The following is a 13,082-nucleotide window of genomic DNA, read 5'->3' as shown; positions in this document are numbered from 1 at the left end:
AAATTCGTTGAACTTTTCAAAGGTTTCAGACTTCTGCCTCATCAAGTAGAAATAGCCATATCTACTAAAATCATCAATGAAAGTTATGAAGTATTGGAATCCTCCTCTAGCCGTCGTGCTCATTGGTCCACATACATCACTATGTACGAGTTCCAACAAGTCTACTGTTCTCTTAGGAAATCTGTGAAAGGCGTCTTGGTCATCTTGACTAGCAAGCAAGCCTCACATGTCTCGTATGATTCAAAATCAAACGAAGTTAGAAGTCCATCAAAATGAAGCTTTTTCATGCACTTTTCACTTATATGACCCAAACGACAATGTCACAAGTAGGTAGGACTCAAATCATTAGGCCGAGGCCTTTTAGCACTTATGTTACAGACAGGTGAACCATCAAGATTTAAAACAAATAATCCATTCACAATGGGTGCAAAAGCTATAAACATATCATTCTTAGAGATCACACAACCATTGTTTTCACTCGCAAATGAATAACCATCCTTCATCAAGCAAGAAGGAGACAAAATGTTTCGACTTAAACTAGGAACAAAATAACAATTATTCAACTCAATAAATCCTGACGGGAGGTGGAGTTGCATCGTCCCGATGGTCAACGCAGCAACTCTTGCATTATTGCCCACGCGGAAATCAACTTCTCCTCTTTCCACGCTTCTACTTCTTATCATTCCCTGCATCGAATTGCAAATATGAGCAACCGATTCGGTATCAAATACCCAAGAATTAATAATTGTATCAGCGAGAAAAATGTTGTCTATAACATTAACAACAAGCGTACCTGAGGTAGAAGTACTCTTACTTCCGCCATTCTTCAACGAAGCTAGGTACTGCTTGCAGTTTCTCTTCCAGTGACCAGGTTCGTGACAATAAAAGCACTCTTTATCTGGAGCAGGTCCAGCTTTAGCCTTGGGCGCTGGGTTTGGCTTGGACACTCCAGCCTTACCCTTCTTTTTCCAAGAATTGCCCTTCTTCTTGAAGGTAGGCTTTTTCTGTACAGCCATCACATGGCTGGTACTAGCGCTTTTCTTAATGTCTACCTCTACTGTCTTGAGCATACCACACAGTTTATTCAGACCCTTCTCCGTCCCATGCATATGGTAGTTCGAGATGAATTTACCATAGCTAGGCGGAAGAGATGAAAGAATGAAGTCAGTGGCCAACTCTTTGCCCATAGGGAAGCCCAACTTCTCCAATCGCTGAGTGTAACCAACCATCTTGATTACATGTGGTCCTACTGCTGCGCCTTCTGCTAGCTTGCACTCCAGAAAGGCTTTGGACACATTGAACATTTCCGTCCTAGCCTGTGTCTGGAACATGTCCTTGAGCGCCACGATCATATCGTGTGCCTCATGATTTGTTTCGAACTGCATCTGCAGCTCGGGTTCCATGCAAGCAAGCATAAGGCAGCTTACCTCAAGATTAGCATCGAATGCCTTCTTGTAAGCAGCCTTAACGGCAGCAGATGCATCATCAGCAGGTACTGGTGGTAGTGGGGTGTCTAGAACATCTTCCTTTTTATCGGCCCTGGAACAATTCTCAAGTTACAGATCCAATCCGAGTAGTTTGTTCCATTCAACTTGTCCTTCTCAAGGACCGAACGCAAAGCAAACGGTGTGGTGTTGCTAGGTGCCATTTAATCTACAACAAAAGTAATGCAAAATACACTAAGACAAATGTATCCATGATAGAGCAAATCACATTAAACTATTTTAACAGAATCTACTCCCACTAAAATCAATATCCCTCTATTGATACTTAGTGATTCAGGATCCACAACTAACAAGTCTACTAGTGAGCTTTAGTATCACCGCTAGCAAACAAGGTAGATCGGTAAGCAACTTTTGCTAATCATATCGCATATGACTCCTGTTGTTGGGTGACATCTCTATGTCTCGGCGCCCAACCTTTATGCCGCAAGATCCTTAACCGTTAAGATAACCTTGTTAAGCAAACCAACCCTTATGCGTGTAAGTGTCTGACACAAACCCGTCTAGTCAAGGAAAACTAGTGGCACCCTAATTTCATAGACCCACCACTAATTGTACAAGACATGGGACGGTGCAAGTTTTAGTTGGGAGGGCATACTAACTTAAACTTTTGTGAGGGATCGTTCTACTTCTAACATCACAGCATGCAGAAAGTAAAACATAAACAGAATAGCATTCACACAGTTGTGACACAGTATGGCCCGTTTTCATATGGTGATCTCCATCTCCATAGAACCTATTCACCATGGTGATCTCCATCTCCATGTTCCATGTGCGCCATCCTCCTGGTGATGAGTCCTCCAAGAACTAGAACATGCTATTACGCCTAATAGCTAGTAAAGAAGCTAGTAATGAAGATTACATAGTTGCTTGGATCATCACAGATTGGTACGCAGACCATTAAATACAATAAAGTGACAACACATATGGCTCCCGCAGTGTTGCCGTACGCGCGACACGCAGGTCACGAATGAGTTACACACATGCATCACATACACAAAGGGGTCATACTGATCACAAGATACATACATCCTGCAAAACAGAGTTAATCGTCCTAACATTCCAAACTTCGGATACCCGAAACTCCATCTTCCAAGCCGAATTTGGGAAATCTAATTTCGCCGAAAATGGCAAAGCGGTTGAATTTCATGTGTAACTTTTTCTGTAGATCAATTTTCATATAAAATTCACCCCGATCCGAGATCGTACCAAAAAGTTACGGCTGATTTACCGAAGCATATGCATACAGCAAAAATTCCGACCCCGGTGGTAGATCCCATCTACTATTGCACATCCAATGCGTCTGGCGTACGACCCTGGATTTTGATTCGACCAATCACATTGATCTTCGCTCACAGCAACTGGAATTACGTGTATCACTTAACTCCGATGGCGGAAACCGACCGGTAGGAGTATGTCGTTACACTACCATTGCAGCAAAAGCACAAAACCAGGACATAGATCAAACTGAAAACTCGCATATCTCCATATGCACACATCCCGAATCCAAAACTAAACAGCTACAGCTCTGATACCACTGTTGGGATACGAGGTAGGCTACACTAGCGCAAAACAAAAATTTATATCGCATAAACTAGGAAAACTGCCGTATAAGGATCACGGGATTACCACTCGACGCACTACTGGTGCGGAAGATGTAGATTCGCGTCGATGCAGCGAAGTTGATCAACGTAGTCGTACGTAGTCGATCACGTCGACGTCTAGCAGCTCCTCAACAGCTCGTCCACGTGCAGCAAGATCTCCCTCGTGCCGCGGCTCGTCGTCGGCTCGTCGGCGGCTCATCGTGGCTTGTCGGCGGCTCGTCCAAGTGTTGCAGGCGCAACACCTCCAAGGTATCCACACGTGCAGGGAGGAAGCGTCGCAAGCCGGATTGCTAGATCCGCGAGTTACAACAGGCGAGGGCGTGGGAGGTATGGCAGATGTGTTTCGCCAAAAAGGTGTAAACCCTAGGGCGCCCCCACCCCTCTATTTATAGAGGTTCCTAACGGGCCTCTGGGTCCGAGGCCCATTAGTACTTCTAAACCTAATCCAACTCGGATCACATCCGAATTGGGCTTCCAGCCCCTTAAGTGTGTGACCCTATGGGTTCGGATATGTATAGACATGGCCCGAGTACTCCTACTCGGCCCAATAGTCGGTCGCGGCCTCTAGCAAGACGTGCCAACTCCTATACGCACACGAAGATCATATCAGACGAACCATCACAACATTATATACATGATATTCCCTTTGCCTCACGATATTTGGTCTAGCTTCAAGCCGACCGCTCTTTCTCGATCCTGTGATTCGGAATCCCTTTGTAGGTTAACTCTTAACCGTACGTAGCATGGCCATGCATTTTCGGATCCGATCACTCGAGGGGCCCAGAGATATCACTCTCAATCAGAGAGGGGCAAATCCCATCTTGATTGACCATGTCTCATAGCATGCTTCTTGACAAACCCAAAAGCTACCTTTATAACTATCCTGTTACGGCGTAGCGTTTGATAGCCCTAAGTAGGTCGATCCACATCTTGAATACATGCGACACTCTCATGTCTAAGGACAAAGCGTATATGTTGTTTAAAGAGAGAACTAGTTCTCGTGTTGGGTCAGTCCTAGCACATGTCTCCACATGTGCCCACATTATTAGTTCAACATCTCCATGTCCATGACTTGTGAAACATAGTCATCAACTAATACATGTGCTAGTCTAATATTCATGTGTGTCCTCACATGAACTCTGACTAGGGACAACTTTAGAATAACCATACAAGTAAAGAGTTTCACACACAATTCACATAATTGCAAATCAATTCAAGTACCTTTAATAGATATTCAAGGAACACAATATAAATCATGGATACAAATGGAATATCATCATCTCTATGATTGCCTCTAGGGCATACCTCCAACAGTGTTTGCATCATTAGCCCGGACTAAAATTCATGTCACATCGAATATTCGAAGGCTAATTAGGAGGACAAAACATGAGCTAATTATAAAACTAATTACACATATGGAGGCTAATTCCTGAGACGAATCTATTAAGCCTAATTAATCCATCATTAGCACATGTTTAAACTGTAGCATCACATTGTTAAATCATGGACTAATTAGGCTTAATAGATTCGTCTCGCAAATTAGCCTCCATCTGTGCAATTGGTTTTGTAATTAGTCTATGTTTAATACTCCTAATTAGTACCTAAACATTCGGTATGACAGGAATTCTAGGAGGTCCTAAAGAAACAAACGGGGCCTAAATCCGAGGACAGAGCCTTCCAGGTCCGATGATCGAGGGCTCTCTCCCTCGGGCGCAGGAATGGAGACTCGGAGAGGACTTGGGGTAGTCGCGAGTCACAACCTCGAGCTTCCCGGCACCAGCGGGCCGTGGCTGTGCATCCCCCGTGAGGTCGCTCCTCCGGGATGCGCGGCAATGTATTCGAGCTGCTTGAACAAAAAACCCTACGGTGCACAAATTGTTGTCGTAAGAAAATACTCCCTCCGTTTCAAAATGCAGGTCATAGATTTTGCTATGCACCTAAGTATACTTAGAGTTATGTCCAGATACGTAAAAAAGTCTATGTATCTAAAAAGTCAAAACGACGTATATTTTGGAACGAATGTAGTAGCATGCATGTACCTTTATTTATGTATTCTCGCGTAAGAGTATCTTCAACGGACTATCCATTTTTTCTCTCTATTTGACTCTCTATCCAAGTTGGCAAAAAAATTTCTCTCTATATTTCATTCTAACACTATCCACTACAACTTTCCAAATCCAACAGTTAGTTTCCTCTCTAAAAATTTGCACTCTTCATCCACTCCAACAGCCTCTCTATTTTGTACTATAACAGCCTTCATTTTGCACTCTCCATTCTGGCAATTATTACGTATGGGATCCACACTTTGGCAAGGCAAATTGGCTTACCAAGTTAGGAGAAGTTTGACAAGTCGGATGGGATGGAGAGTCAGATAGCAACTCTGTTGGACCACGATTTTCTTAACGACTTGCCAAATTTTAACTTGGAGAGTCAGATAGCAACTCTATTGGAGTTGCTTTGAGTTAGGAGCCTACGCAACCTGGACACCTTTTTTGTAGCAGAGAAGAGAAACTTCCTCCTTGGCACTGGTTGTCTTTCTTGTTACCGAGCTCTTTGGAGAAGACGATATTTGTCAGTTAAAGAGTTACTGAGTATGATCATATACATTCTTTGCATATCAGGAAACGCAGTCATACCAAACAAACTCAAGAAATCTGATGGCGATTAGCCGATTATGGAGCAGAAAACACAGCCAAACTGATGCATATGCATGGAATCTTCAGATCAGATAGTACAAATGAGTTCTCTAATATATGTGCATAACAATATTTATGTGTCATGAAATTGATGTACAAAAGACGTGAGTGATCGCTTCATCAGGAAAAAGAAAACCACGTCCGGGTTGATTCGAGTGCACCGTGCAGGAGCACGAGCGCGGGGACCTCATTCGTGGGCCATCTAGAGCTGATTTGAGTCCGACGCTCTTGGTGCTGGAGGTGCCGGGCTGCGCGGCACGGTCGTGGTCGGGGACGGGGACAGGAAGAATGTCTCGGATTCCAAGCGCAACTCGGATGGATTTCCGACTCCGACCGTGATCTCCACTCTCCAGCAGGGGTTCCCTCATATAAACCCCCCGAGTCCCCTGGGTTCATCTGTGTGATCTCCTGTTCGGCTGTTCGCAAGCGCGCAATTGCACAGTTGAGAGTTGAGACACGATAAAATTACCTCGCCGCGTCCGCCGCCGCCACAGAGATTGACACCGCCGGCGGCTCCATGGCTAACACGAACCCCGCCAGCGACAGCGCCGTCCCCGCGGACACAACCGCAGTCGCCACCCGGCTCGCGGCCATCTGCGACATGATCCAGGCGCACCGCGTCTCCGGGGCGCCGATCAGCGCCAGGCGAGCCGCCGCCATCTCCGCGATGATCGACGACGTCGCCGCCACCGCCGCCGAGGGGAGGCCGATGGCGTGCAGGCGGAGGCGGCGGATGGCTAGCGCCCAGGGGTACAAGCAGGAGGGCTGCAGGCTCACCCAGCAGGGCGGGACTGGCGTCGTCGTCGTCAGGGCGCGCCACCGCGCCACGGGTCGCGCCGTTGCCGTCAAGTCCCTCCATCGCCGGAGCGGCCGGAGCTACGTCGGCGACGTCCTGCGCGAGGCCTGCTTCACTGCGGCCGGCGGCGGCCACACCTTCCGCACCGTCGCGCGCAGGCCGGGAACCATGGACTACTCCATCGTCATGGACTACGTCGGGCCGAGCCTCAGGGCGGTCATGGTAGACCGCGGCGACCGGCCGTTGTTCATGGAGGCTGAGGTGCGCCGCATCATGCGGAAGCTGCTGGCCGGCGCCGAGGTCATGCACGGGCGCGGCATCGTCCACCGGGACATCCGGCCCGACAACATCTTCGTCGGCGACGGCGCCGGCGACGTCAAGTTCTGCAACTACGGGGCCGCCAAGTCTATGTTCGAGAAGGACCCGCCGTGCTACGGTTACCCGGCCGGGACGTGCGCTTACGTCGCGCCGGAGGTGCTGGTGAGGAACGCCGGCCACGGCGCGCCCGTGGACGCGTGGTCGCTCGGCTGCGTGATGGCGGAGCTGCTCACCGGCGAGCCGCCGTTCCTGGGGGAGGACGAGACGAACCAGCTCTTCAAGATCTTCGACGTGGTCGGCGTGCCGTGCAGGAGGGAGTGGGAGGCACTGAAGCCCCAGGTCCGCGACGACAAGGTGCGGATGTGGTGGGCGCAGCAGCGGCAGCGAGGGGGGCTCCGCAACCGGCTTCGCGGGCTGGTCCCGGAGGAGACGCTGTCAGGGGAAGGGTTCCAGGTCCTGCAAGGGCTCTTGAGGTGTGATCCTGAGAAGCGGCTGACGGCGGCCTCCGCGCTCCGGTGTCCGTGGTTCACCGAGAACGTCGACGAGGATCCTGTTTCGGGGAGGATCAGAGTGGCCAAGATCACCGGCATGGCCAGCAAGTCGTGCTCGCTGGCCATGTCTTTTGTTGGATGTGCGCTAGGTTTCCTCAGGCTGAAGTCGTTACGGCTGTGATTGTCTGGTGTTATGAAAGAGTTGTTCTTAGTGATTTTTTCACTTATCAAACACTAATTTAATGTAAGTTTGAGCAGATAATAAAATTTATTGGATGAGGCTAATGCAAAATAGCATGACCACATCCTGACACTACTAGAAAACTCAGCATTCATCCCGAGGCTTAGTACCGATTGATTTTTAGTACCGGATCTAATGGTTAGTTCCCTATAAGCCTCCCGTGACCCCCTTTAGTACCGCGTGGAGGCTTCACCCAGCACTAAAGGTTACCCATTAGTACCGGTTGAAGCCACCACCCGGTACTAATTGGCAACCCATTAGTACCGGGTGGAGGCTTCACCCGGTACTAATTGGCAACCTTTAGTACCGGTTGAAGCCCCCAACCGGTACTAACTTCCCTTTTATAAATCGGACGTCTTCTTCCTCCTGCCCGAGCTATTTCCTCCAGCTCGAGCTTCATCCATTCATGGCGAAATAGGGGAGGTGCTACCGGATTTCTAACCATTTCGTGGGGATTTCACTCATTCAAGTGTTCTAAAGGTTAGAAACTTCATCCTCCCTTGATACATGGTTAGTATACTAAGTTTTATGCTTTAGAGATAGAGTAATTTGTGATTTTTAGAATAAGGACAATGGAGAAAATTTTCATTTATATGCATGTGTTATATATGTTTGAGGTACAATTTTTTGGATGCTATATTTCATATTACTCAAAGAAATTGTTCAATATGAGCAAAGAGGAATAATTTCATAGCTTAGTCCTTTACAAATATGAGCTAAATTAATTGTGGGAAAAAAATAATTTGTTTATTTTAATCATTTGCAATAGGAGCGAGATAAATTGTGGTACACAGAGATAATAAAATTAAATAGAGATTTGCAATTAGTCATTTTTAGAATAAGCTACAATGGATAAATTTTTCATTTATATGTTATGTTTGAGCTAAATAAATTATGGGAAAAAATATAATTTATTCATAGTTTAGTCATTTCTAAATATGAGCTAAATAAATTGTGGTACATCGAGATGGCTACTGCTGCTGGAGGGAGTGCCGATGGTGGGGGCGATCGTCGTTCCTCTTGCGGTAAGGGGAAAACCATAGTTGGCCCTCATGATATTCTGAAGAAAATGAGCACGTAGGATAGAGCAATGCTCCATTATTTGGCAAGATGTCATGAGGATGCTGTTATGGCGGGTCAGGAACCTCCTTTTGGGGTCGTTATGCTCCACTGCCAGTCCTGGAGGTTTCAGGTCCAGTGAGTACTAATGTCACAAGAGGCACAAATAATCCACAGGATGAGGCTGGGTCAGCTAAATCTTCGTTTTCACTGCCCAAGGATACTTAGAGTCCTTCTAGATAGTACTCAGTGGATGATTTGTCGTAATGTATCATGATGTTTGGGTCTGAAATTTAAATTTGTGTATTTTCTATCTAAACTTTCAACAACATTTAAGTTTGTTGTAGTGTATCATGTTGTTTGGGTCTGAACTTTAAATTTGTGTATTTTTATTTAAACTTTCAGCAATATTTGAGTTTTATGAAATTTGTATGATGTTTGTTATGCTTCATAATTATATGCATGATTAGAATATTTTTGGTTCGGTAATACTTTGTAGATGAATCGACAATGGATGTACAATGCAGACAAATACTCCATGGCTCAACGGTGGAGAATTCCTACACTGTGGTAGATCAATTCCTAGGAGGATTTCCCAGCTGTTGTTTGGGAACCCCGAGGCCAAATTCCCTCTAGAGAAAAAATGCTTCAAAAATTCAGAAAAAATTAAAGAAAAATCAGAAACGAATTGAAACATTTCTAAAAAACAAAAAACTGCACCAGCCTTACATGACCATCCATAAATTCAAATTATGGTTCACTTTAATCTATATAAATTTGAGCTAGTGAATGGATGTTGCACATAAATAATGACATGTATGTCTAGTAGAAGAACAATTTGATCATGCTTCACAATAACACCTCCATGGCTCAACGGCAGTTGACACCACATCGCCACCAACATAGCATAGATAGTTCATTCCATCCCAATGACACCAACTTGGTTCTGATCTTTAGTAGTTAGCTCACTAAAGTATGGTCTATGAGAGATCTACAGTCAGATTAACAATTCAAGGCTTAGATTCAACATATTATTCAAAACAGATAAATATAGACAAACAAACATGCTTGATAGACAACATTACATGGTTAGACATGATGAGACAAGTAAGTAAATCATGAACCATACATTGAGCATATTCAAAGAGACATACCTGATTTTTTGCTTTAGCCACATTAATCGAACATTAGGATTCTTGGATGTAATGAATATCTTCCTGTGTGTGTCAGACTCAAAGACATCCGAAGCATATGACTTCTCCTCATCGGTTAATTTAACCATAGCATCCACTTGATCAACACACTTTTCAACAGAAAATTCTTCCTCACGCCTTTTCCTTTCTTCAAGATCTTGCAAAGTTTTGTTGATTTGGCTTTTTTTAATCCACATATCCCTCAAGAGTAGAGCCAATGTGACTTTGCTTACGCTTTCTCCCACTTCCACCTTCCTGTCTTGAATCTTGAGCTTCATTGCGTTCATTATGTGCACTAGAAGTCTCTTGGCCATCGAAACTCGAAGCAAATGGATTCGCACCCAAGTGTCTGCTGCTTTGTTAAGAGTTACTTCTTTTAATAGTAGGTGCAAGAGGAGGAACAACAGGAGCAACAAGAGGGGCAGGAGGAGGAACAACAGGAGGTGGAAGAGCAAGTGGATCCACTTGCATGGTTGATGTGAAGTTTAGATTTCCTGTAGCAACACTTCCTATTTTCAAGAGACAATTGGAATTCATATTAGAACAACAAAATTGTTTGATGCTGAAAGTAATAAATTAAGCTATGCAAGTGAGGGAACTTCACCTTCATATTAGTGCTTCCAATTGGTAAAATAGGGGAAATGGCTTCTTGCGAAACTTTGTTACTCTTGGGTGATTCTATTGAATATAACATAAAAGGGTAATTAGTTAACAACAATAACTTAGCTACTTCTTAGCATATTTTGTATAGAGTCAAAATGGCTTACTGCAATTAGCTTCTCCCATACTTGTGGTTCCATTAGTATCATACACAAAGATTCATTTCAACTATTACCACTATCTCTTTTAGCATCTTTTAGTGCCTTGTAATTCGCTTTAAGCTCCTTCTCCTTCTCCTGCACCTGCTTCTTTGAGAAATGAGCTACGGGAAACTTCTCATTGAACTTGTCGGTGATAACCCTCCAGCCCTCTAATACCCAACCATGTTGACCTTTATATTTGGGGTCATCTTTGTAGTCCAGTAATATTTCAACAAGACGTTTCTCATAAGCAGAGTTCCAAGCAGCCCTATCAGCTTCTCCTGCCATGGTTGCATTTCTCAAAACATGTTAAGATGAAGTACAAAGAAATATAAGTATGGGGAAAGAGGAGTTATGATAAAAGATGATGATGAAGAAGAAGATGACAACATTCCTGACTGGACTCAAGGAGGTACCTTTGCAGATGCTCCAATGGGCGAGGTTGAAGAAGAGATGGGCGAGGCAGAAGGTTCGATCGATGATCTAGGTCAGGTGTTGCAAGTGTTGGAGGTATGCCCTAGAGGCAATCATAGAGATGATGATATTACATTTGTATCCATGATTTATATTGTGTTCATTGAATATCCATTAAAGGCTACTTGAATTGATCTGCAATTATGTGAATTGTATGTGAAACTCTTTACTTGTATGGTTATTCTAAAAGTTGTCCCTGTCTCGCCGTTTAGCCTCCACTTCTGTAATGGTTTTGTAAATAATCTACATTTAATACTCCTAATTAGTATCTAAACATTCGATGTGACACGTGCTAAAAATAAGCAAAGAGAACCAAACACCCTCTAGAAGTTGTACGATGAGGAGATCGTAGTAGGGAGCTTACGGACCAGCCCTCACCTGATCCGCACGAAATCTAACCGGGTACTGGCGGGAGGGAGCTCCGCCGTGGACATGTGGAGCCTCCAGCCTGACGAGCTTCGAACGGAGGGGGCTGTGGGCGGCACAGACATCGGAGGCGAGCTTGGGGCTTGGGCGGAGATGGGCTTGAGCGGGGGAGTAGCTGACGCAGCGGCAGTCGCGCTCGAGCGGGGGAGGACTTCGTTTGGAGGACAACGATTCGGCGGCGGACAGGCTCGAATTGGCCGGCAGCAGTTGGGCTAAGGCAACGAACAGTGGGCGGTGTTCGAGCTCCCTTATACAGACAGTGTCCACCGTGAATCGGCCGCAGGATAGGCCCGATTTGCACGGGAGGAGGTCAGGTGGCACGGGTCGTCAATGGAGCTCCTCCTCAGATGCGAGATGCAGAGCCGGCGCTGGAACCGCCGTCGAGCTCGCGCAATTGAGGGGGCGGTGGATGCGAGCTCGGCCCCTCGTCGCGCAAACGAGCGAGCGGGCGGCAGAACTGCGACGACGACCGACGGAGGAGCTTCGCGACGACGTGCGGGTGCTACTGGTGGTGTCGCTAGCAAACCAAACGGGCGGGATGAGCAGGGATTTGGCGGCGGCACGGCGGCGCCATTGATATCGAGCGGAGGAGCACATGGGATGGAGACTGGATGGAGAGGCTGTAAAACTGCCGGTTCATTCGAGCCCACGATCTCTACTGTTTCTGTGGGACGCGACCCGGAGAGAAAAAAATAGAACCGGGACTAGGTACTAATTAAAAATATTAAATATAATTTAATTATAAAACCAATTGCGAAGTTTAATTTGTAAGATGAATTTATGAACTTATTAAGTCTAATTAGTTCATGATTTGACCATATAATTCTACAGTAAATATATACTAATCATGAATTAATTAGGTTTAATAGATTCATCTTGTGAATTAGCAACGACTTATGCAATTAGTTTTATAATCAGTTCATATTATCAAATATCCGATGTGACCCGATCATATCGATTCAAACATCCACTTAGGGTCCATGGCTTGGGTACGAAATGGTTTATATAAAATTGCTGGAAACCGCAAATATCTAAAAATTTATATGGATCGACAATACAAATATACAAAATAAATGCTACTAGATTCACTGTTTTAAAAAAATACAACTCTTTTCATTTTAAATAATGTGTGTATAATATTTATATTTGTAGTTAATAAGGTGTGTCTACGCGTGTACGCGTGTATTGCGTTTTCCGAAAGAAAAAAAAACTATTTCTACCGTTTGGCAATCCTCCACGTATCTCGTACACGTGGAAGCCACTCATTTGCGGTAGCCACGCCATCCGCGCACCACATCCTTCCACGACTCTTGTCCACCAGCACACAAGCCGGAGCCGTCCAATTCCAGCACGTCAATGCGGCCCCACCATCGTCCCTCACCCACACGCCTTCATCTCGCGTGGTGGACCGAGCCTACCCACCACCTCACATGCTCACGCCATCTCTTCCCCGGGAGCTCGTTTCCCCGAAAAAGAAAAATA

The 13,082-nt window shown here is 45.4% G+C and overlaps 1 protein-coding gene across 1 annotated transcript; it reads left to right on the top strand.

Annotated features, from left to right (window-relative positions):
• The first annotated feature begins 6,511 nt into the window (after positions 1-6,511).
• On the top strand, positions 6,512-7,588 carry LOC117853459 (putative cyclin-dependent kinase F-2). The gene has a single exon (XM_034735814.1). It carries the CDS (start codon positions 6,512-6,514, stop codon positions 7,586-7,588), a length of 1,077 nt encoding a protein of 358 aa, XP_034591705.1.
• Positions 7,589-13,082: the final 5,494 nt, after the last annotated feature.

The sequence above is a fragment of the Setaria viridis genome, chromosome 4 (assembly GCF_005286985.2).
Source record: "Setaria viridis chromosome 4, Setaria_viridis_v4.0, whole genome shotgun sequence".
Classification (NCBI taxonomy): Eukaryota; Viridiplantae; Streptophyta; class Magnoliopsida; order Poales; family Poaceae; genus Setaria; species Setaria viridis.
This window is presented reverse-complemented; position numbering and strand designations above follow the sequence as displayed.